Below are 26,338 nucleotides of genomic sequence, written 5' to 3' on the forward strand. Positions count from 1 at the left end.
ATCTGCACCAAACTCCTTTTTTTTTTACTTACGAGGTCAAGATTCGATTATTCATTTAAACATTTGTTTTTTAGCACTCGTATTTGTAAAAATCAAAAAATAACATCATCAACGTCATTGGTTTTATGCCCTGACAACTGTCACTTACATTTTCAAAATTAGCTTCCTTACAAAGAGTTGTTGTTTTGTTTTTATTTTGTTCACCAAAATTATTCTTATTCTTTTTCTTTCCCTGTTTATAGCGTAAAGTTTTATCACTTTTTATTAAGTGAAAACCAACATTTAAAACGTTTGTGTCGACATTGTTATTTTTGAGAGGCAAGACCAGCCAAACGAATTTTACACAACCTGGCAACCCAAAGATTGCTCTAAAAAATGGCTTATAACTGATCTATAAAGCATCAACAGTAAAGTAAAGTAAAGGGAAACTATCCAGCAGTCCATCAGAGTTAGCTGTAGCAAGCTTGACCTAAACTGTTGTGTCTCAGCTTCCTGTAGTGATGATCTATCTCACAACGACCTGATTCATCACGTTGTTTTATCCTGATGTTGATTTTGGCCTTGGTTTTCGTTAAGTTGCTTACACTTTGTCTGCCTGAGTCTAAAGCCTTTTGAAAGTAGAAGTCTGGTGTTGCCTTTAAAGTTATAAATTACGCTTGTTAATTTCAGTGCCAAAATTCACATCTGTAGCACAATAGCAATGAATCCTGCATATGGGATAAGAAATCTCTGCTACTGATGGCATCCAGCCATGAATGACTTATTTAAACAGTGCAGAGGTCTCAGCATCACCTGGTACAATATTATTAACCTCATCCAAATCATGCAGCACTGTTATTGTTAGTAAGTTTCCTGATTAGCCAAAATGCACAGTAAGAAAACTCTTGTCAGCTTTTAAAACATTTGTACTCGTGCTTTTAGTGGTTTCCCTGGAAACCAAATATTTAAAGACAGAAACATCAGCCTTCAGGGATTTTTGACAGGGGGTCAGAGAACTGTCTCGATTACTTCAAAACAAGGGAAAATTATCCTGCCAGCTGTGTTGTCTGTCAAACAGAATGTATATGCAAAAACTTTAGCATAAATTGTGCATTCTGTCTTTAGTGTTTCCAAGAAACTAGGCAAAGCTGACGACAACATCACTCAAATAACCAGTTTGGACATAGCCATGGTTTTCCTCTCAGAGGGGAGAATCTTGAAGAACTTGGCAGCAGTATTATATGAAGGCCTGTTTTCTTGTTGGACTCACATTGCTGAAGTTACACAATACTAATGGAACCACATGCATGCTTCCTTTCCAAAGTAAAAAAAACCAAGTATAAATGTATAATATAGCTTACTGTAACAAGCATGAACTTGAGTCTGCATAAAATACTTCAACACCAAATTAATTGCATAAATACGTTGTTTTATGTAATGTGTGTCGACGTGGATGATGTTAACAGTACTACCGCTACGCTCGCTAAGCACTTAAGTGGAAGCATCCCGGGGGGGTGGATTCACACTGGATCTGGCAGTGCGGCGAAATGCCGCAGGTGCGTGTGGGATTGTCACTCCATGGTCTGTGTGTGTGAAGTATTGGGAACCCCGCTGACCAGTTTGCCAAAAGACAAGCTGCTATGTTATGCTACTGGCATGCTGGTCCTACTAGTGATTGTTTGTCCTCATCAACAAAATAAAAAGTAACGGTAAACAACCAGGATGAGGAAGATCATCATCTGCCTTTTTTTTGCGGAACCCCATGCAGCACGCAACGCCGGACCACCCTCATTAAATGTATTGATCAGTCCATACTGGTCCAGACATGATCATCACTTGTACTTAAGCACCTATATATTGTTAGACTTTTATCCTTCAGTACTCCAGAGGGCAGTATCTGATTAGTCTGAGTCTATAAAATGTCAGAAAATAGTGAAAAATGTACATCATAATTTTCTAGATCCCAAGATGGCTTTTTAAAATTGTGATGACTCATTTCTTTTTGATAAGCAAATCAATGAACTGTTTTAGCACCAATATCCTCCACACATGTACAAGAAACTTGTTTCTGCTGTTAAAACATAACTTATGGCTAATTGAGCTGTTGGGACACTCTGGGCCTCTCCAGTATTAGCTACAGTGATAAAGAAATCATTGTGAAGTATGGTGGGCGTTAACACTTTAGACATCTCAGTCTCATGACTAATGCATGGAAATAAGGTTGAAAATTGGCCAGTTGTTCCTTGCAGGAACATGAAGTCAACTGACGACACTCGGAGGTAACATTTAACATCCTCAGATTCCAACAGGGAGACAAAAACTGATGAAATAGTCCTGATTTACTCGTCACCTCCTTGTCTCCAGATAACCCCTGAGGTAGAATATCATCCAACACTGACAGTAAAAGAAGGAAACTTTTATTTTGGTCCTGGAAATTACGTTAGTGTTAGCACTGGCAAACGAGCATAGAGAATTTCCGAAAGTCTTTTGTTCATCAGAAATAATATAACTCAGCAGGCCAACGATTTGTTTTCAAAGAATTCCTCCAGGACAGCCTCCTGAGGACACAGATCAAAGACGCCAGAGAGTATCCGTGTCAGCTTTACCTCTGACCTGCTAACAACTTGCACGCAGAGTATGTACAACGGATTTAACACAAGACCTCATACTGGTATATTTTACTGCCTTCTCTTCAGGAACACAAGATTTATGTGTTTTAATGTTATGTCAGTTGTAATTTAACCCAAGGGTCAGCTGGTGTTTTTCTGAGGCCACTTTTTTTTGCCATAAATCTTTTTTTTTTAATCTTTTTTAAACTTGCAACCTCTTATAGGCTAACTAAAGATAACTCCATGCTGTCTCTGTTTTGCTAGCAAGCATGGTCGTTAGAATTTAGCTAGCTATTTGTTAGAATTCGGCGGGGATCGGGGGATCCTTTTCATGTTAATGATATTTTCATGTCTTATGTCACTATCAATGACATTATCACTTACTGCTTTATCATGAAAATAAAATGTCTGCATTATTTAAAACAAACTGATTTCATATAATGAAATGCAGCTGCACAAAGAAAATGTAATTAAAATATAAAAAATGTTTGTTTTGTCCTGTTTGGTTAAAACTTGAAAGGGATATAAAGAAAAGAATATTTTTATTTTAATGAAAAAAATAGCAAATATGTTTGTGTCATGGTGGCAGCAATATAATTGAGTTCAAAATTTGATTACATGCCTGCGAGTACTTGCATTGATTTTATAAATGCCATAAAAAAGAAACATGGCAAGTGCTTCTCTTTATGTGAAGCATTTCAGATTTAATAAAATCAATTTCTATGCTCCTGTGAAGGCAATCAAATGAAAGACAAACCCTGAAGTAGGGTGGGACTTAAGCTTTCATGTGTGCAAAAATCTATTAAAATTAAAAGACAAGTACATGAATTAATCTCTCCATAAACACACAGACAGTAGGTTACACAGTACCTCCTATAAAAGTAGAAACGTTTGTTAGTAAAACTTCAGTCCAAGTGTAGGACAGCAGTGTTCAGGCCGCTTTACCCAGACAAGCATGCCAGCTCTAATCCCTCTCTGTCTGGAAGCACTGACCTCTTTTGTTCAGTTGATGGCTTATTACCGGTATTGATTTTGGCTCCTTTATTTTACAGACTTCCTGCAGGGAGCCAGATGACCCATGCACATATCAGCTACTGTTGGCCACCGACAATTTGTTCCACTTGAGATAAATTGTTTACTTCTTTATTTTTTTGTATTTAAAGACATCAGACAACAGTCCAAATACTCCATTGATGGATAAAACTTCCCTGGTTGTGATACTAGATGTGGATTCAGCTCATGCTTTTGGCTTCCTATCATCAGCTTGTTGACTGAAGATTCTTCTTGAAGACTTGGAGTTCATCTGTTGCAGTTGAATCGGAGCTGAAGTGGACAAAACAACTTATACTGTAAGTCCTAATACTGACTGGTTCACTTTTTTCTGATATTTTAGGAAAATGGATAATATTCGTATTTACCATTAGTCTTTGTAAATTGGTCTTGCTCAGCAGACGTCTGTTGTGTTCGAAGTATATTTACAGATTGGTGAGTAAATGAATATGGCTTTTTAATTTGTGGTGTTTCAGTGAATATTAACTCTACATGGCAGATTCCCCCGGGGGTGGTTGGACTCCAAATATACTGTGGTATTGATTCAATGGACAACTGATATCCAGTTTCTGCTGAAAATACCCATCAGAGTATGTTCGAGTACTCTCGTCAAAGTGGTTTTCGCTCTTCTGTTTGTTATTATTTCATATACAATGTACACTTCTCAGATAATTGCCATGTTAGGGACAGAGACCCTGTTTGGGGAGAAAAACAAATCACTTTGAATCGATTATAATGATATAAAATACCCTGTACTTGAGGCTTTATGTTAACAGCAGTATAAGACAACATGGAGAAAGTAGCCCCAACTGAAATGTAGCTTTGTCTATTGTTGAGGAGTTGTTGAAAACAGCAGCTGGCTGATTTGTCAGCACATCTGTTTTAGACGGACGACATCCACCATTCAGGCTCCCTGCTTCACCGAGCTTCCCATCAGTCACTCTCGCTGTTTGAGATGTTTGTGTTTTCCTCACCATGGTTTTAGAGACAGCAGTCACATTCCCCTGGAGATGGATGGCCGCTTTAAGCAAACAGAAACGGATGCTTAATGCAACCTAGAAAGTATGTCTGAGTGTAAACTGTAGGGGTCAGATCTCAAATATCGTCAGGGGACCAGCATCAGAAATATTTTGAAAGCAGACAGCAGTTTGTCATGGTGACACTTTTACAGAATGACTTGTAGAGTTGTAGACTTTTTTATTACAGTAGTAGTTACCTCTGACGTAGTTACCAGTTGTTCGTCATCACAAATATCAGACAGACTAAAAAGTATTAACAAGCTAGTATCTTTAACTTTAATGAGCATCATAGTATCGCACCTGACAAGAGGCAGAATTTAGCATGTCGACCCTAGTTTTGTGTTTCCATCACAGCCAATCAGAGCTGGAGCTAGTTAACACCCATTACTACTGCAGAGTGATTTGATGCGTGAGTAAATTTCAGTTATACTCATTCACATTAAAGTCAAAAGCCAGATGTTAATGGCAGTTTGTGGCTTTTTTGTTTAGTGTGAAAGGAGTATTGGTGTGGTTGCACTTGTAGAAAAGAAGTTAATTGTGGCCTTTTTTAAAAAAAGAATAATGATTAGGGCTGCAAGTAATGATTATTTTCATTTTTTATTAATATGCAGATAGTTTCTCTATAAATCATTGACAAATTCAAGGTTTTGTCTATAAAATGTCAGCAAAGAAATATCTGATCATCACACCCGTGTGATATTCATATGCAATGATAGAAAATTGAATAGCAGGAAGTCTTTATATATTAGAAACTTAAAATAGCAATTTTTTAAATGGAAAAATGGCTTAAATATGATTGAGCAGTTATTGTAGGAATTGTATTAAGTTTACTGCAGAATCTTCCTGATGTTCAAATTGTCCTCAGGATGACTGTGTTTTTAGAGGGTGTACCATGTGAAAATCATCTATGAGTAACCTACGGAAATGTTCAACCTCCCACGGTCACCCACATTAAAAGGCAGTGGTACAGTTGTCACGGTAACCGGAGATTGTTTTGGTTGGTTTGAGCAAATGAGGCTGGTCTTTTGGTGACGGGGACCGTTTTTTAATGAGTTGCTCCTTTCCACTTAGTCATCAGAAATGTTCATCTTTCATGAATAGGACTGATAGAAATTCATCATATTCACATCATATTAAACAGCTGCTGTAGCATTTAGATGGTCCTCCTTTAATGAAACCAAATGAAAGTATTTAAGTCATTAGTGTGTAGTGTGTCTTTTAGATTTCAGCATTTTAACCTTTTGAATTTAATTTTAAGAGCCTTGTGTTTACATAGCATCCATGAAACACTGAAGACGCTAATATAACAGCAATTCTTGATGTCTTGAATTGAGTTCTGAAGAACAGATCGCTTCTACAATGACCAAACCACTAAACATATGACTTCATATTTGGCAGAACTTCACTCGTGTGCAGCAGGATGACTGGGTGGTTTGGTGCTTCGCACACTCCACGGCATGTTCACTGTGCGTGGTTAACTGCATTTCCCTGCTTTCAACAAGACCTTATTTCACCCTGAGAATTGTTTAAACTGTGACATCAAGGTTTTTGATACTTTAAAGATACATTCACATCTTTTTAAACCTATCTTAATGCAAAATGACTTTGAGTAGGCAGAAACATAGGTGGACAGGCAGGTGGAACGTCCAAACATCTCATTCAGGCTAAATGAAAGTTATTGGACATGCTTATTACGCTACGGATTTGTAACTTTATATCATCATAGTGGAATTAAAGAGAATTTGAACACATTTAACAATGATTCTAAAATACATTACCGACCCTTGCTTTATAGCAAAGTATTTGACAAGATCAAATGCTGAGAGGATCACCAAAGTTATTACTATTCATCCTGAGGAGGAATGTCGGTACCAACTTTTATGGCAATTTAATTATGATTATACAATCAGGATTGTACAACAAAGTGATATCTGTAGTTCATTTCTGCTACTCACAAAAACAACATTAGATACATGGATTAATAAATAAATAATTAGACATAACAATAAGAACTGTTTATTTCAGTTGTGGTGCAGAGGAAAGAAGCTGCTGCCTAGTCTGGCAGTACGGCAGCTGATTCTTCTGTATCTCTTGCCAGACAGAAGCAGGGTGAACGGGCTGTGGCTGGGTGTCGTCTTTAGTGTCTTTTGGGCTCTGCAGACATCTCATCTATCACTGATGCTCAGTATATTGGTAACGCATAGTTGTTGACATTTCACGAAAATTTCAACATTGTCAAATTAATGTAGAGGGAAAGTCATTACAATACGTACATACATTCTGGGGAGCTTGAACATCTGTCTTCATTGCAATCCGTGCAATAGTTGTTGAGATATTTTAGTCTGGACCAAGCTCCTATTTTCAGGCTGCTAAATTAAAACGACTGTCACTTTGAAAGATATCCATGTTCCATTGACTCACTGTTACTGGTAAAGCCTCATTAGTGCCGGTTAAACTTTGTAATACATGTTTATGACTTTATTTTGTCCCCCATCTCTTACACTGGAATATAATTAGGCAGGAATCTCTTCACTGCCAGTATGGACAGCCATCAGTAACTCTTTCTATGCACCTATGAGCATATGTTGTTTTAAGACAGACTTTAAAAAGTCTTGTAAATGACAGCAGAATGATAGTCGTGTTTTTTTTTTAGTAGTTTTGATTACATTTTCTGTCCAGTAAGTAATCAGATTAATGGACACTTGTCACATTGATGTTTAATTTAACAGAGACATGTTTATCCAGTATTTTGCGCTGAACTAACTTTTCCAGTAGCTTGATAAGCATGACATCACCTCCCCTCACCGGCTGTATGTAAAACTTGTGTTTTGAGCATAACAACAGTCGGGTCAAACAGAGAAGTTTATGTAGAAGCAGCTGTTGTGCTAAAGCCATCTTCATCTTAACTAATTTTTCTCACTGATGGTTGATGGGAATCTGCTGGGAATTGTGCGAGGTGTCTTAGTTTGGTATTTAGTGTTAAGTACTTGAAACAGCTCTTCAAGATAAAGATCTCCCCTGCAAACCAGACAATATCAACAATCTGACATCTTCAGTCTGTTTGAAACCATAACATTGACGTTTTGTGTGTTGCCTATTTTTGCAGATTCAGAATTATTTTAAATGATAAACATATTTTTTATGAATTCTGACTGGAATATGCTTTGGATTATGTTTTATGGCTCCTCATTGTTGACTCACCATTTTTATCTACAAATGATGCTGACTGAGCATGTCTAGTCATAAACATTTGGGGGAACTAGCTTTCTGGACAGTTGCGTGGAGTTGTTGTGGAAATGCCCTCAGCTGATTGACACGTAGTTTTCTTTTTCTCCCTTTTCTAAATTTGTCAGCAGCGCTCTGGTAAATGACATGACCCCGTGTGGTAAATATTTAGTTGTACCTTGTGTGCATTTGTTAACGCTTCCTACCACATTTTATACAAATAGAATCTTGAGCAAAAAATGTTTGAGGCTTTTCACGTCATCTATCTCACTGAAGTTTCCTCCTGTAGTGGCTTTGTCCCATTCAGACTGCAGCCTCCTCTGTGATGTCTTCTAATCTAGTAAGATCTTATACCAAGCTAATAATACATTGATCTAATTTTGTCTTTGTAGCAGCAGGGGTGCACTGTAGCAAACCATGAATGGTCTATTTAATCAGTGTTGTAGAATAGGCTGGATGAAGCTGATGGCTAGAATATGCTCTCCCTGTTTTAATATTAGGGTTAAGGTTGGAAAAATATCAATTTACGTAGAAGTTTTGTGCGTTTATTGATAAAGTTAAGTTGATAGAATGAAAAGAGCAGAACTTAGCAGCTCTGTGCTACGCCTGGAAAGAAAGAGTTATCTTGTGGGTGCATTTTAGGAGTGAATAATTTAAAAAAGTTGCGTTGCATGACGAAAGTGAGGTATTTTGTGGATTTTCCATTCTCCAGACCAGCTACTGTAACATTAGTGGAGCACAAAATCCAGAACTAACAAACTAGACCAGCTGACCAAGTCTCAATACAACACTGCCAAACTCCCAATAAACTCTGGTTGGGTGAAGAAACTAACGCGATCCACGGTCCATTTTATTTCAAAACCTGTGTCTGTACAGTATTTAGGATAATCGCGTAATAAAGTTACAGCGAAGTGGCTGTTATATGCTGAAGATTTAATATATATGGTCAGCAACTAGCTGATGGACATAGTGGAGCGTTTAGTAGCTCCAGCAGTTTTTCTCAGAAATGAATTCTAGCATTGCTCCATGTCTGCTGGTTGTATGAAGAAACTGTTTAACGATAACCATATATATCAGTGTTGTGCCAAAGTTTGCTTTTGCTTCACCCAAGTGTCAAAAAACAGATGCCGGAGGTTTGGAGTTGAGCTTCAACAGGCAGCTGACACCGATTTTATTTATTAAGCTCTTGAAGGTAGGAAGTCTTCCTTACTAAGTGCTTTCTTCATAAAGATAAAGCCCAGGACCATCAGACGCTTAATTTAATAATCATTATCTCTACGTTTGCCAAGTTATGTACTTTCTGATACCGACTCCTGCTGGGTTGTGTAAGATATATTTAGTTTATTGTCTAATTGTGTGATACAACAGTGCTGAAGCCAGGCATGTTTTTGTGCAGCTTTAGATACACCGTGTTTCCAAGTTGTGACAGATATGTTTGTATTTTTTGGGTGTGACGATGTGTTGATGGCAGTGCAGATGATATGTTCAGTAGATGGCTTTCTTGCAGATGCACAGTGACTCCAAAATATAATCTCCATCTAATGTTTGCCACGTGTACAGAGGTTTATTTTCCATTGTTAATCACATGATTGAGCCAAATTTAATTTTCTGTCATCTCACAATATCCTCAACCTTCTTTTATCAGACATAAAAAGAATCTTGAAGAGATAATCAGTTGCAGACTCTTCTGTTCCTCCTGTCGAATGCAGAGAGAAATTGTGTGCTGTGCTGCCTCGATTTGGCCTGACAGCTAGTTTGAAATATACTGTATCTACATGGTGTATGTATTTTATGCTGGGTGCGCACTTTATGAACTCTCTGCAGCAGATCCAGTGTTGACAGTTATTGATGGCCAGCCGGGTCATCTGCACATCAGTCAGCAACGGACTGCTTTAGAGGAAATAATTTACCTCTGTCTGTTCCCAGTTGAAGGTAGTGCAGTTGTTGTGTATTAGTGCTGCTATATTTCACTCCAGCAAGCCATATTTACTGCTACACCGAAGTATTAGATAAAAAAAAATGCAGCTTGTCTGTCGAGTACATTTATGCTAGAGGAAGTTAGGTGTCACCTTTTCGTCACTGGTGTATTTTAAATCTTGGAAATGAGCCTCAAGCTTTATCACTTAGTATTTATAGATTCACCAGGTATTGTATTAGACTATTTCTCATGTGAATAAAAAAAGTAGTTACCTCACAGTGAAAGACGTCACACGAGTGAGAATGATCGCTTCATGCTCCCACACATTTTCCATCAGTCTTTGTCCAAGTTGAGACCGCAGAGTTCCTGCAGCTGTGTGCATGAAAGCGCTGAGTAGCTGCTAACTAAGGCCAGACTGAGCAGCCTCTGTGAAGATCAGCCATCTCCCACAGTGGGGAAATGTCAGCTGGATGGAATGAGGCAGGCCTGGAAACTGGGGAGGCCCTGCTGCTCGGTAGAGAGTACCAGCAGTGTTATAACTTAGCTGGGACTGTTTTCAGCTCTATGCCATAACTTTTGAAGGGCAACTTGTGCACAAAATAACATGTTTGAAACCACGATATTAAGCTGCCAACACAGAATCAGCAGTGTGTGAATAAACTGAAGCATTTGTAAATGATTTCTGTCGACCAACAGAAAGATGTCCTCCCTGTAATTATAGTTTTCCTTGTTTATAAAATAGTGAACATCCTTTTATGGCCCGTCCAATACTGGATTTTTGAGGCTGATGCTGAAGATTATATTTGGGAGTTTAAAATGTCAGAAGAATCAATCTAATATCACCATTTTTTTGCTACTAGCGCAAAATAATTTTATGATCTGCAAGTTTATATCACTACTACTATCCAACCCTGTCTCCTTAGTTTGGATTGAACTAATGCTAATTCCATTTTTAGCCCTGTCGATGACGGTTGAAAGCGGCACCCTCTGCGGCACTATCTACTATTGCACTGTGCAACGGTTGTTGGTAGCCATGTACTTATCATCATGGCTTTTCAGGCTGTTACAGTGTTGCTTGGAATCTACCGTTTATTGCATGAAAAACAGAGACGGGAAGATTAAATGGATGGAGAAGAGGAAGCCGCCATTTGTCCCTGAATGATGATGAAGCCCATGTGAGGTCTCTGCAATCCGCTTGGAGAAGTCGGCCGTGCTTTGACCGAACTACAGACTGCCAGTTGAACTTCTTTCAACTGGCAGTGGAAAAACGAATCAACACGGCAAAGTTTGACTCTGCAATGGAAAAGTCCTGTTTGAGGGAAGCATGTTTTTGTGCTACACACAAGTTGCTGGTCAAAGGTCGGTCTTGATGGTGGATGCAGTGGATTTGCAGGACTTGGATACTGGGGACCAGGGTCTGCGTCCTGAGCCCTGTGTTCCTTTAGCTAAATTCACTTTTGTAAAGGTCAAGGGAAGTCACCTTTGAGTTTATCAATATTAACCAAGACTACTTTCTATCGCCAACCATGACCAAGAGCTAAATTTAATTTAATAATTTGGCTGAGCTGCTCACAACTTAGACATATGGAGCCTGCAACAAGCCTAACGGGTAAAGAAAAACGTGTTTAATGCTTTTAAAGATCTTTGAATATTGCTTAAACAGAGAGTTGTTAAAAGTTACAAGCTGAATTGTAACATGGAAATTTTCAAACAGAGACATGGCAGCATTGCTGTTGGCATGAATGTCATGAAACTCCTGAGGGAGGATTACGGTCTAATGCTGTGATCTAAACTCCAATGGAGACACTGGCATTAGTGTACAACATGATATCTGAGCTGACACATTCACAGCTGCATTCTTGTAGATTTTCTGTCTTTTGGGACTTTGTGTGGCGCTTGTTGTAAGCCTTGTAAGATTTGTTTAGGTGAAAATGCATGTTTCCACTGTCCTCTTGAGTGGGCAAGTGTCGGTGTTATTATAACATAAATATTTGGTCTAATCTAGAATAATGATAGTCGGCAAAATACATCAGAGGAGCTGTGAAATTCCTTGTCATAGTTTGTTGTAAAAATGATGGTTATTTTTTAAGTATTCATGGCAAATGCTGTCAAATGTAATGGGTTTAATTAACAATTCCAGCTGAGACAGATTTTATCTACTGCTCAATTTTCTCTTTGCATTTTAGGAAGCACTTTTTGTGGTCAGTAATCCCCGAACATCTTCACCTTACAACGCTGAGTTCACTGGACCGTGCAGCACTAACAAAAGACTCTCCTAATGCAGTCAAAGGATGTCTTTATATTTCTTTGTCTGTTTTAATTGACAGTGATAATTGTGTGATAATTTCTCTCCCTGCTCAATAAGACCATTAACTCAGCAAATTAACACATCAAAAGGAGAGAATGAAGCACTGAGATTAGTTTGGAAAACTGGTGGCTAAATTGGCCCATGTCGACTACAACACAAGACATATTATTCTTTGTAGTTTAAAAGTTTGGGTAGTGTTTTAAATCTGTTCAAATAGATTTAGTGGGTTGTATTCCATTTTTTTATGTGGAATTACTTATAAGACTTGGTTGGTCGGTCCAGAGTGATATTATATCAACAAGTATTGGATCGATTGCCATTAAATTATGTACAAATGCCACCAGGATTTTGACATCTGACATTTTGAGTTAAATGTCTCAATCATCAGGTTAATTTTCACTTTGTGAAAAACCTTTTTTTTTTTTTATATGACCAGATACTTGCAAAACCAATACCATTCCCATTAGCCTCAGTTGGACTTAGTTTGTATTGCTAACTAGCACGAATGGTAAAACCCTAAACAATGATGCTGAACATGGTGGAATCCCTAGAAGGTTTAAATTTGCCATACCTAAAGCCAGGACGGTAGTGTAGCTTTGCCCATGTGAACATGTTAACTTGTTGACATTAGCATTTAGTTCAAAGCTGCTAGTGTTGCTGCAGACTCTTACCTTAAACTTCAACAAAATGACAAATATATAATCTCCACCAAAGCTATTAGGTACTTTGATGGAGATGTTTTCATGTTGAGCCAATCCCTTTTGAAAATACAGGGAAATGCTGGATTTGCAACATAAATATATATTATGTGCCAGCTTTATGAAAGATGAAAGCAGTCCTGTAATTCCTCTCATCACTGTGACATTAACTGTAGCAAGGAATGACACATCACTGATCTTATTAAGGATATCTGGCCCTGTGCTTGGTTGAGCTCTCAGTCAACCCAGCCAAACACAGCAGTCAACAAAGGGTCACATTCAGTACAGATCATTCACCAGTGTCACCATAATCCGTAAACTAATGCCTGGAAGTGCAGATCCTCTAATCTGTAAAGAACACAAGCTCATTAGAGCTACCACACTGAGACAACAAAGGGAAGGGATCTCCATGCAGAGTTTGCCGTCTGGTTTTGCGTGATGCCGCCCTTAGTAGTAACTGCAATCAGAAGCTCTCAGCAAATGTGCTGGCAAGCCTCAGGAGTGACCTGAGAGGATTTGTAATGCCTTCAGAGCCATATTAGTTCATGTTTGTGTGAGCGGTGACATCTCTGGTCTGCTCAGTGTCTGCACATGGCCTGAAGCTGACTCAGAGTTAGACTGATGAGGATGTAACGCCACATATGAGAATCCTTGGCTCTCCATCTTTCTGTCTTATTTGTCTCTACCACAGTTGTTTGATTGTCTCTCAGCTTGCCAATGTTAATATTTTCAACAAGTTTGATGTTGAACAGTGTTTCGAGGTTTCTTGAATCTACCACAGCTCAATTATCACTGCCACCGCTGTCATTTGAAGATATTAAATTTAATCTGCAGTTAAATCAAGTGTCTTGCCTGCGTCAAGGATTTGCAAGAGTTATAGTGGGTCATTTAAACTAATGAGGTCATCTGAGAGGTAGCTTTTCTGTGTTGCTATGTTTAAGACTTACGGACAGTTTGTTGATCATAAATCTTGTGACCCCCGCCGGAAAATCCTCACATCTAAAAGTCAACAGAAAAGGATACGATATAATATGATCTTGTTCTGTGACATTATTTATTGTCTTCCAATCGGGTTATGTAGGGATACGTCTTGAAATTAGCAACTATAGTGCCCTTAAAAAGTATTCACCCGAAAATAGCCCAAAATTAGCTGACGTAGAAAAGGTTGGTTTCTTGATAGAAATCAAAAAGCAGCAGTGCAATGGAAATGGATGACAATGTAACTTTACATTGTCATCCACTGAAGAGACGAAAACATCAGATTTTTGTGGAGCAGCGAGGAGAATTAATACATAAAACAAGCCTAAATGTAATATTTCCTTCACATTTTTGACATTGTTTTATAAGTTTGACAGGCACTCATCTAATTACATCATCTCGTCGCACCCTCCTCTTCTGCAGTGGGTCAGTGGCTCCAGAGTAAGAAATAATCGGCAAACTAAATCTTAATATTCACGTAACTGATGAATGGAAACATGCAACAATTGTCATTTTCTTTTGCAGATTTTCTTGAAATTCTGTTGTAGTTTGTGCAACACTTTGGGTATGGGTAGATGTATAAGTTTATAAGTTGGATAGTAATTAAAATTACCTGTGCGTAGTTCAATTGATTTTAGTATAAAGAAAACAAACACCCGATGAGTCAGTAATGTGGCAAAACCTGCATCAGGAAGTCTAAATAACACTCCAAGCAAGAAAAGGTGATTCAGAAGCACAAGCCAAGAGATGAGATAAGAACAAAAACATTTTTATGGCACTGAAGTGACTTAACTGGGATTACAGTTGAATAAATTATAAGGAACCTCCAAGATAGTTGAATGCTTTGTTAAAATTATAGGCACTGTATGTGCACTTTTATTGATTTAGTAAACTGAAGAAAAAAAACTTGCCATTACCTCTAAAGAAATCTAATTTAATACACTCAGGGTTGTCAATGTTTACAGCTACCTCTACAGCACAAAACATGTGCACTGCAACTTTATTTCAAGTCAGACTTTCTTGTTTCTTTAAAGTTTCCTGTTCTTCCCTTTTTAGTTTTCTACTCTTTAACTAGAAAAGATCAAACGGCACATATACCTCCCATTTTAAAACCTCCTGCAGACACACTCAGTAATTTTATAGCTACATAATTAAACAGCATGTAAATATTTCAACCTCATCCAAAACTAAATGACTCAAATGACTCTTTCATTAGAGTCTTTTGTTGGCATTGTAACTAAATTTAAACCTCCTGACAGTCATATGCCAATTAAATGTTTTGACATTGCCCAAGTTGTTACATACAAAGTATTTTGTTGATATAAACTGATAAAATTGTTTTGCAACTTGGCACATCATTGTTTCAGTTTTGTGCATGTCAGTAAATTAAAGATTTTTGTCATTTTTTTTGTAATTTTCATATAAAAATAAACCTGCACCTACATTTACAGACCTTGTGGTTCATTTTAGGTGAAGCCCAGACTACCCATAACCCAGTGAGCTCTATGATTACAACCCAATGCAAAGGTCAGACTGGAGACACTTTACTTTTCTTTATGCCAGGTTATGTCTGTTAAGATTATAGAGGACTGGACCAAGAAGTGTGACAGCCCAACTGTATGGATTGGGTGTATCAACCATAATTTCTAGGAAAGAATGCCATTGTATAAACTACCAATAGATGTTTAGTCTTCGGCAAGTTGTTAAGTGTACAGGAGACTTAAATTCATTTCAGTGCCCAAAGAGAGAATAGTTTAATAGTTTCTTTTAAATGTAATGGGTTGCTTCTTTAGTCCAAATTCAATCCAAAACCCAAAGATAATTAATTTATTGCCACAAAAGATGAAGAAAGTGGGTAATTTTCCCAATATACTAGATGGAAGAGACCTTTTCACTAACAGGTGATGTGACTAACATTACACACTAACATTGATCATCTCATAACACTACAGTTCTCTGCAATATTTGAAAGGGTATGTGATCAGTGCAGGTTCCCCAGAGGATAAATCCTACTGTCAGTGGTGATCTCCAGACTTTTCCTGCAGTTCTCCCAGCAGGTGTTTTTTTTTTTTTTTTTTTTCAGTAAAATATCAACACATTTTGGATGTATTGCTAAGAAATTTGTTTCAGACATTCATGGACAAATTCTCAACAACTACTGTACGGATTGAATTGCAATAACTTTGGTGGCCCCTTAACTTATCCAGCACCATCATCAGGTCAAAATTTGAATTGGTACAAATACCTGCAGCTGTAAAAGACAAAGAGCTGTACTGTATTTGTTTTTAGTGCCTCTCAGATCTGCTAGCATGGCTGTAGGCTCAGTCTTGTTAAGCAGCAGACATGGTTGCCTGAGTGTTTTTGTTCTAATGGTGGCAGACATCATTCAGATTGTCTTGTTGTAATCATAACTGCCTATTGTGTTTATAGCTGCAGTCACAATAGCTTGGATATGTTCTATGGTTTGTGCCTGAGCCACACAAGCTGTGTTGCAGTGTGTCGTACATGTGAAACACATGTGGAGTCTTAAATTAAAAGGGGCCACAGTGTGACCTATTAACTTGATTCCACACACATTTTCTCATTCTTCAGGGCTCTTCATCAGACCAGATCCCTGGGGTCTTCTGAAGCTTAGGAGAATATTTGATTTACAGAATGGTGACAGATTTTTATGAGTTTTTCCGCGGCTTGTGAATGGACCCTCTTCAACACGCACTTGAACTCCGTCTCAGACATGCATATATTTCCTGTTTTGCATTACAGGATCCTGAAATACAGACACTTGTTGTCTTTGTGTCTTGAAGGTTCGTTTGCCTGACACAAACAACCTGCAATGAAAAGTGACAAATCTACTTAGCTCGGTTGTACTGTTAGATTAGTCAGGATTTATTGTTTTAGTCCATTGACTCTTAAATGCTTCTCCTTATTGCCAGTTTATAAAAACAAGGCCACAACTAACTTTTCTGATTGAAATGTATTACATTTTTTATTTTATTTTTTGAAATCTTTACACGTTGAACAATTTGTTTCACAAACTGAGGCCTTACTGTAATTCATTTGTATAATTTGGGGGAAAAAATGGCACAACAAATGAGTGGTTGTATATCAAACATTTATAGGATTCTCTACTTTTGTTTTTTCCTACATGACAGTAAACTGAATATCTTTTGAATTTGGACTGTTGGTTGTTGACAAAAAGCAATTCACAGGAGTTTCATTGGCTTTAAGCGCTTGGGTTTATAACTGTTTGATATTTTAATAAACAAATGAAAAATCAAAATAAAACAAGATAATTTTCATGAATGAAAATCCTTGGTTGCAGCCATTACTTTCAGTATGGTCTGCAAAACACAGTTGAGATGGCAACTAAAACGGCAGTCTTTCATTGGTCATTTTGAGCTTCTTACCCTCCATTGGTTCCATGGCTGTTCAGTACACCACATTGAAGGAAAAACCTAGTCTTGTAGTTGTGGTATGAAACCTTAGTGTAGATTTCCACAAGCCTACTTTTTAGTTTATTTGTCAGTACGCAATGTTTTGCGGGATCCTTGAAACCTCACAAATGAATGAAAGTCAGATGGTTTCACTTAAAACTACACAGCAAAGAACTGATGTTACAAAAAAGCTACTTTGTAACATCCTAGTGACAAAAAGGTCACTAGGAAGCAGTAATTCGAATCAGAACTTAGCGTAGGGCTTTAGGAGATTCTGTTGGGCCTTTTTTTGTTTTTTTACTAGTTTCTGACATTTTCTAGACCAAATGATTAATTGATTGGTCATCAACACATAATCAATAGTGAAAATAAGCATTAGTTGCCTAATTTGTATTATCTTCTGAATCTAAAGGTGTTTTACACTTAGTATAAACTACAAACAACAAACCAGCACGTCTTGAACATCTTAACCAGTCACACAGACTCACTTTAAAGGTTTAAGCTGATACCTGCCTTATCCTCATCTAATCTAATATTAAGATTAAACTGTGTAGCGGCCGTATGGTGAAATGTTGCCTGCTTCCACAGCTGAACTCCGAGTAGTCTTGCAGTTTTACATTCAGGACTGACAACAACTGATATCACATATTTTCTCGCAGCTTGCTTTCATTTTAATCCAAGATGGTTGGACGTAACAGTTAAGAATGTGTCTGTTTCCTGCTCAGTCCATCTGCTAAAAGTATGACATATGACCATGTCTGTGCAAGATATAACTGTGTCCGTGCAAGGAAACATTTCCTCCAGGAATTGGAGATTGGCCCTAAAGTCAGGCATCCACTTTTCTGGATAATTACTGGAACTATCCAATCAGGAAAAATGTCCGATTTATTCAGTTAAGAGTACTTATATTTTATGATAAAGTGTGGTTTCAGCTGCTGTAGATATCAATCACTGTCACAGAGCTGGAGAAAGATTCCCGCTGTGAGCTTTTACGAGCTGAGGGATTAGTGTTAAGTATGGCAATAAAGAGTCATGGTGATGGGTGATTGAGGGGCGGATTTCCCTTATTCAAAAATTTGAGTAAATTGAACAAAGAATATGCTTCACTTCTTCAGCATTAATCATACAGGATAAAATCCTAAGTCATTACTGCAAAGTTAATATGGTTAAAGGGAAATCGTCTGTCTTCTGTCTACAGTCTGACTTCACTTTCCTCTCATTCCCGGCTTTCCCCTCTAATTTTCCTGCACAACCACAAGCGCTGCTCGCTTTGTCATGACTCCCAGTAACACTGGCATCTCATTTAAAGGCAGCAGCAGCCCAGCTCTGCATCCATTAGTTACAGTAGAGGGAGGGAAGAAAGACTGAGGAGGGAGGGAGAATGACGGCTATTTAAGGGTTGGAGTTTAAGCAATGGGGGTCTGACCTAAACACTTTAAAAGACATTTACTCCCACTCTCTCTCCCTCTCTCCCTCTCTCTCTCCCTCTCCCACTCTGGTTTGGACTCACTCTCTCTCTGTCACTAAAGGAGCTGAACCTCAGCCTGAGCTGTGAGGAAAGATAAGGAGCTGGCTGAGGGAGGGCTGACAGAGCTGCCACCTTGCTGGAGAGGCTGCAAGACATAGCAGTGACACAACAGAGCAAAGCATCATTTTCTTGGCTTCAATGAATGCGTGAAGACTCGAAGGAGCCGCCTTATCTTACCTGCACGAGTACAGGTAAGAAGATATATTTATGTATGTCCCTGAGAGTTAATTATATGACTTTTGTTTGTTTATTAATGCTCTTTAAGTTGAATTTCCTTTAAATGAAATGAGTCTTAAAAATAGAGACACATACAGTGGTAGTTGCACACATATTTTTTTTTAGCAGTACCTTTCAGTCGAGCGCAGGTTACCACAACACCAGAAGGTATCGATTACCGTTTATTAGAAGTACATTCTTTGTGTATACTGCAACTTCTTCCTCTGTCTGACACACATAGCAGCCAATGCAGGATCAGAGGTGATGACTGACTGCTGAGGGAGAGAACATGTGGAAGTGTTATCCACAGCTTTGATCGTCACTGTAGAAGGGCCCGCAGCCAACACGCTTCATGCCAAAAAGATTCAGTCAAATTTTTCTCAGGTTATAGATCAATACTCCCAAAAATAAACCTGTCCATCTGTGTGTTTGTGTGTGTGTTTGTGCGTGAGGGCTAAAAGAAATGTGTGTTTGTGTCTGGTGAGTTTATGCAGCCTGATGATTCATTGCATTACCTTGGGCAATGCAATTCAATTTTCATTGTGTGTCATTTTTCCATCATGGAGATTAAATTAAGGGAAAAGTGGGTGGCAGGATTTGCCAGTGTGGGCACGGAGAAAAAATACTTCATCCATTCAGTCCATTAGCTCTGCCTAATTGAAATCCAACTCTGGCTCACTGTGGTTTTCAACTTCAGTTCAGAAATAAAAATTACAGCTGAAGGTTATAATCATTCGGCTCCTCTGATGTTCTGTCAAGATTATTTTAGCTTTTTTGTGTCATTCCCCCAATTCTCAAACTCTTATCTAAACCCACGTCATGTCCCATCTGCAGATATTCAGGCCAGGATGTTTTACAGCCTCTCTGCTATGTGTTGGGTGTCCTGGGATGTGTCTGTGCAGCAGAGTGAGAAAGGTGTCGGTGAACAAACCTCTGTCAGAGGGACAGCTGGTTCAGTAGCTGGAGCTCCCCCAGGGCTTGTCCTACACTGTTTCCCTCTGCGTGACCTCTGCACAAAAAGCCAGGGGTTGATCACAACTCAGAATGACACGCCTCCGCCTTTTATGCAGAGTGTGTTAGATTTTTTCCAAGTCATAATTTCGAAGGGGTCAGTGCGGTGACGCTGAGTGTCAGTGAGGGCACTGTGTCGGGCTTATTTATCAAAAAATCATATAATCTCTTTCTTCTACATCAAAGAAACTGATTAAAGTCATGTTTGACGTAATATTAAAGTATAGAATACTCAAATGAATAATAATGTTAATGCTTATATAACTGCAGGTTCTGTGTCAGTGTTTGGCCTTTGACACTGTAGATCTGCCAGTGTTGAGAATCAGGTGTGCTGGTTGAGAGGGGGGCGTTGCACAGATGGTTGTTTTGTAAGTGGAGGAATATCTTCTGATGTCTTGCACAGCATAAATGCACATGTGAGATTAGAGAACAAAAAGTACTATATGCTTTATATACTTGAGTTTATCTATCCAACAGTTTGGTTTCCTTTTCAGCATGACAGCCTCACAGAGCCGCTGACAGTAGACTAGAGCTTCAACCAACTGGTTTTCTTTCTCGATTAATTTGCCAGTATTTTCTTTAGACCTCTTCTAGCGCTATGGGGGTGTTTTTCTATGAAGGCGTTCCTCATTGTGTTTAGATCGTCCTACAGTGGTGTTAGATTGTGCCACTGATCGACAGGTGGCAACAACACGTCAAACAGAGGCAGGGAAGAAAACGACTACAAACTTGTAAACATGGATATAAGCAAAACTAGATTTAAAGTGCTTAAACAATCTACTTTGTAAATATTTGATTAGGAAGAAAATGCACTCGACATGTTTGTTAGCCCTCAAGGATACACACAAGGCTTTCTGGCGGGTAACACTAATTACAAACGCATTTGTTTGTTTTGGAAAGGGAACTCCACAGAGCACCTTTTTAAGCAGTCGTTTTGGAAAATCACGATTTCCTTAAGGCCAAGGTGACTTCTGATTGTCTAACCAATAGTCCAAAACGCAAAGATATTCAGTTTACTAACATATATGGCAAAAAGGAGCAAATAATCACATTTGAGAAGCTGGAACTACCAAATGTTTGGATTTTTTGCTGAAACGGCAACAACAAATCATCGTCTCCTATTACAAATTGTTGAGCTTTTTCCCCTTGATTGAGAAAGCACGTAGATGCAAATTGAAACTGAGATTTGCATCCTGCTCAGGCTCTGCTGGGGACACATAAAGCTCAGGTTTATTATTCTTTAAGGACTGCTTCAGGATATCTGTGCAGCAGTGGGGAAATTTGTAATCTCTTCATGAGCTGTTATAATTTCTGTTATTATGGTATCAGCCACAGTAATCTGTCCAATTAACTGTCTCAGGAGGATTTCAAACTGTTCAAGATGTTGTGAAAGTATGACTCTGCCATTCAGGGTAAATAAATTGCTGAAATATCACAGATGAGCAAATTAATATTCACTGCTGACCAGAGTCGTGACACGCTGCTGTCAACCACAAATGTTTTCCATAAGAATCGAGGCCAGACATGCTGCACTTGTGCTCTCATGGATGTGACTGGTTTAAATCAGTGTGTGAAATGAAGACGACACTGACTGTCAGCGTCCAGGAGCAGTCCTTCAGATGGAGCTGATCAGAGACAACAAATTAAACATTCAATGAATAATGCATGCAGTGACAAGTTCAGTTTTACTGAAGGTTGCAGCAACTGAGCCACTGTGTGGACAAGTACTTCAGAGCCTTTTCTTTTTTTCTTTGACTAGGCAAAACAGATGTCGTCAGTCCAGGGCCAACATTCCCAGTTTGTCTTTTCCACGCGGGAAAGTTCCCTTCTCGCTGCCAGCATGGGGGAAGAATACTAAAGCTACAGCGATTCTGGATTATAGCTTAGTGAACAGGTTATATTTATTTCAATTTTCTCTCCAAATTGTCTTCCCATGTCCCCTAGTCAAACGAAATGTCCTCGCTCAACCCCTCGTGCTTTGACTGATGTATTCTTGGCTTCTTACTGCAAGCACTATTAGACTCATATAGTTTAATGAGTTTGTCTGTGGATATAGAGAAATGGCTGCAATATCAAATCACCTTTGTATAAATCATAGAAGTATTTTCAAATATAGAATAGCTACAAGAGCATCTTCAGCTGAAACACGTGCAGCGAGAGCTGTGTTGAGGATTTTAAAGGATTCATTCTTTGCTTCGGAGACAGCAAATTATTAGTCTTTGCGTCCTGTAAAGTTCAAAAAGGAGATCAGAAACATTGACAGACCGAGTTTTCAGATTTATAACACCAGCCATAACCTACCTTTATCCTGCCACTTACCAGATGTGCGAGAACTCGTGAAACTCAAGCTCAGGTTTATATCTGTGTCTTTAACAGATAAGGTGAAGAGGTGCAAGAAATGCTAGAGAAAGAGGGGTCAAAGGTCAGGGACAATAAAGGGAAGAAGAGAAGATTGATGTCAGGGGTCTCCCTTCAAACGTCTGCCTCAGCCTAAACAGCTTAACTGCAAAATATTTGTCATAGCTCTCAGTTTTCTTTAGGGAAAACATCATCCAGCCTGTCATCCAAATATAAGCAAGAAAACAAAAATGATAGAAAGTGAAGGACAACTTTCACTCATGCTGTTTTCCTCTGATCTACAACAACACCACAACATTTCCTGTCAGCTTGTAGGACCCTCGCTGCATCCAAAGACTGTTGGCCGATAGCCGACAACTTGTCACTTCAAAGTTTGTTTGTTCCTGCTACTTTAATCTGTTTTGTTGGTTTTCCACAAATATAAATCTCAGGCATTCCTAACAGGAAAATTCATCACAACCTACGAGTGCTTCATGTTTTGGATCAAAGGTGAATACACACAGGCTCAACCTGCCTGTTAATCCTGAACCTTTCTGTTGATAATCTTAAAAAGTCAACTGAGGTTCTGATATTCTTGTTGTGAGTTTTCACGTCCAGTGGGATGGATGGATAATATCTTTTGGGCCAATGCATCCGTACTTGTTTAGTTTTCAGGCTCTCTGTATTTTAAGTCCCAGGTTTTTGGTTTCTAGGGATGTATCAAGCTTTGATAACTTTGATCTGTCATGAACGTGGCATTATTCCTGTGGTGTGGGGTCAAAGGTAGAAACTGGTTGAAGGACTGGGTCTAATATTGAGAATGCAGTGGGTATAATTTTTGCAGACTTTTGCCAGATTCTTTAATTTGGAACATTTACAGTTACAAAGATTTATAGATTTGTCTAAATCTAGATGGGATGCTGAATTGTTGAGCAGATTTTGTTCTGGGATGAAGAATTTTTTTGAAAAAGTTTTATCTCCCATCCAGTGACAACTTAAAATACTTTTTACCTCCATCTTGTATCAGTTTTGTGAGTATTATCTCGAATGAAGGTTTTGATTTATGTGCAGATGCTGTTATCTGTTTTGATTTTGTATCTTTGGAGGATACAATCTGGAAGTGTCATAGGAATGGCAAGAGGAGCAAAAGTGAATGCAGTCATGGTTACACTGAGATGCAACAAACACTCAGTTGAACCTTTGCTACGAGGTAAAAAAAAAAGGAGACGTGCGGCTGAGTATCAGTATCAGTTTCCAGAAGTCTTTGAGAATCTAAATCCAGGTGCAGCACGTGTCTTTTCATAGCCCTCACCGCATGAACTATTCCCTTCTGGAAGACATTTTTCATTGGTTTGCATGTGCAAGCTCTGTCAGATGCTACTAATCACAGAATCTGGACAAAATCCTCCACTGCAGAGATGCAACCCCTTTTTACTGTATAGTTGGCTTCCTCCCAGTCGTAGCAGCAGAGATACATGTGAAAAATCTTTAAGCAAAGATGTTTCCATTAGTGAGGTAGAGACCGGTGCACAAATATAGTCTGTGAAGTCATTGTGGGACAGTCTATTGATTTCCGGTGCTTACTCAGATCTTTTGGAAACTCAACACTGAGTAGTCTAGGGAGGCTTTCCCACGCTGAGGAAGAAAAATTCTCATTAGTTCTACAGTAGTTCGGCTCCCACAAATTATAGCACTCTTGGTGTTCAGTTGATGAAGTCATCTGAGATTCGTGGGCCAGAAGGAGTCCTGTGAATGGGATAAATTCTGCTTTTTTTTTATGTTATATACGTTAGTTCAGACAAACAGCTGAGACTTTTCAAATATGTGTAAGAGTGCTTTGCAAGAAACTTGATGTGCCAGCACAACTGTGAATTCCTTGGTATTAAATCCTTTAATGCAGCAGTACGAACACTCTTTTTCTGGTCAAATCTATCTCGATGTTGTGATGTATCTGGGCTGTTTAAGACTACGTTTTTGTGCTTTTTGCTTGTTTGCCTTTTTTTATTTTCTACACATGTAAAGACAACTAGCAAAGTAGTATTTCTTTGTTTCTGGTTGCCCTATGGTTTAAAAATGAATAATATCACCACATAAATCTCTCTTGCGCAGACTCTTGTACCCACAGTGGCTTGCTGTACTGTTTTCAGCACAGTGACTCAGGTACTTGCGTAGCACAAAGGGTAAATAATCAGACTGACTCACAAAAACCACTTTTGTGGACCACAAAAAAGACTGATGTTTGTTTGAGTAAAGTGAGGGGATCCTGGAACCTCTGACTTTATTGTTTGTTATGATAAACACACTTAAATATGTTTGTGGTGGTACGCCAGTAAGCAGTTGGAATATCTCCAATGGGATAAATTGAACATTTCTTAGAGGCCTGAATAGATACAATTACCCAGTAATTTATGAGGAATTAAAGCAAAGATTACAGGTGTTTTATGAAATTAAAGGATTTTTTGCAGCAAAGATTTGTTTTTTTTTCTGCTTGTCCTGTGATTTTGCAATCCGTCAGATTTTATTTGTGCCCTTTTGTAAGAATTCACAGGTTAAGAATCACTGCTGGAAAATATGTATGTGTGATTCTCAGTTTAACTCCATTCTTCAAGGTGTGGGCCAGTTGTCGGGTCTGATTGTTGGGTTGTCATTTGGGTTAGTTAGCTAATATTTACTGTAGACTGCAGATATAAGATGCTTTTAAAACTGTTCAATATTTGTGTATTTGTTTTCTTGCTGAGAGTCACATGAGAAGATCAGTACCACTGACATGTCTCTCCGTAATTATTAACACGTTTTAATTTGTTAATAGTTGCCAATTACTTTTATTTCAACTGACTAATTGTTGCAGCTCTATATGAAAATAAAACTGCATTTGTGTGAATTGCTTTCTTTCTGTTTTCCAGAACCTTCACCATTAACCAGGATTGGCCTTAGTCAGAGGTTCAAACTGATATTTCATTAAATCCACGTCCCACGACTAGCATGGGTACAAGAAGCCTTCTAGGCTGCCTCCTCCTGACTGCTTTGCTCAGCTTATCAAACGCTGGGCTCGTGAAGAAAGTCCTTCGGCATCGACGACAGACTCTGGCTTTACCTGAAGAGCACAACATCACCCTCCCCAGTGCGGACCATCCTGTGGTTTTCAACCACGTCTACAACATCAATGTTCCTGCCAGCTCCCTGTGCTCAGTGAACCTGGACTCTCCAGAGAGCACGCAGCTGCAGCCCAAAGATGCAGCACTGTCGTCAGGCCATCACGCTGCTGAGCATACTGTCGATGGGGAGAACCAGATAGTCTTCACCCACCGCATCAACATACCTCGGCAGGCCTGTGGATGTACTGAAAACCTGCCAGGCCTCAAAGACCTCATGAGCCGGTTGGAGATGCTTGAGGGAGAAGTTTCAGCTTTGAGGGATCAGTGTAATGGTGACAGGGCCTGTTGCAGTGCACAGGTCACAGGTAGGTGTGCTATGTCATATGAGTATATAGATAACAGCCAGTACAGTGAAATAATCCTTTATTTCTCTAAAAAATGCACTGTTAAGTGCCACCCTGAGAACACAACATAACTTGATGAGTCTCTGTAAGTATAATCTCTTGCATTCATCTGTTGAGTTCTTGGGAATTCAGTGCGGGGGTGTAAAACTCCCGACAACTCATCACTTTGTTTGAATGAGGCTTTGTTCAACTCAAATGTGAGATGCTGTGAAACGCAGTCCCTGAATATCAATGAAAGTAAGAAGTCTTGTCTGGTAGTTGCTAAAATAAGCCTCAGACCATGTCAAAAATGATGCACTCTTAAAGAGAGATGCATAATTTTGGGAAAGTAGCTATTTGCTGTCTTTTTGAGAGTCAGATGAGAAGATCGATTCCACTCTCATATCTGCCGTTCTGATTAGCTCTGATTAGTTAAGCTTAACATAAAGGACAAACCATTAGGCAAAGGGAAGCAACCAAGAAATGGTTAAAAAAAACACATTGCTAATCTTGGGTGCTTCTTCACAATTCAACCACAGAAATACAAATA

General features: G+C 38.7%; 1 protein-coding gene across 1 annotated transcript in view; it reads left to right on the plus strand.

Moving 5' to 3' along the window:
* The first annotated feature begins 2,820 nt into the window (after positions 1-2,820).
* Positions 2,821-26,338, plus strand: part of LOC311275365 (tenascin-like) — a 47,764-nt gene continuing 24,246 nt past the window's right edge. Inside the window, exons 1-3 of the mRNA XM_084383843.1 lie at positions 2,821-3,937; positions 18,748-18,937; positions 25,214-25,770. Coding sequence (XP_084239969.1) covers positions 25,293-25,770 — 478 coding nt within the window. The 5' untranslated portion in view covers positions 2,821-3,937; positions 18,748-18,937; positions 25,214-25,292. The remainder of the gene's footprint in view (positions 3,938-18,747; positions 18,938-25,213; positions 25,771-26,338) is intronic.

Source organism: Pagrus pagrus (genome assembly GCF_965226575.1).
Source record: "Pagrus pagrus genome assembly, chromosome: 19".
In the NCBI taxonomy this organism is placed as follows: domain Eukaryota; kingdom Metazoa; phylum Chordata; class Actinopteri; order Spariformes; family Sparidae; genus Pagrus; species Pagrus pagrus.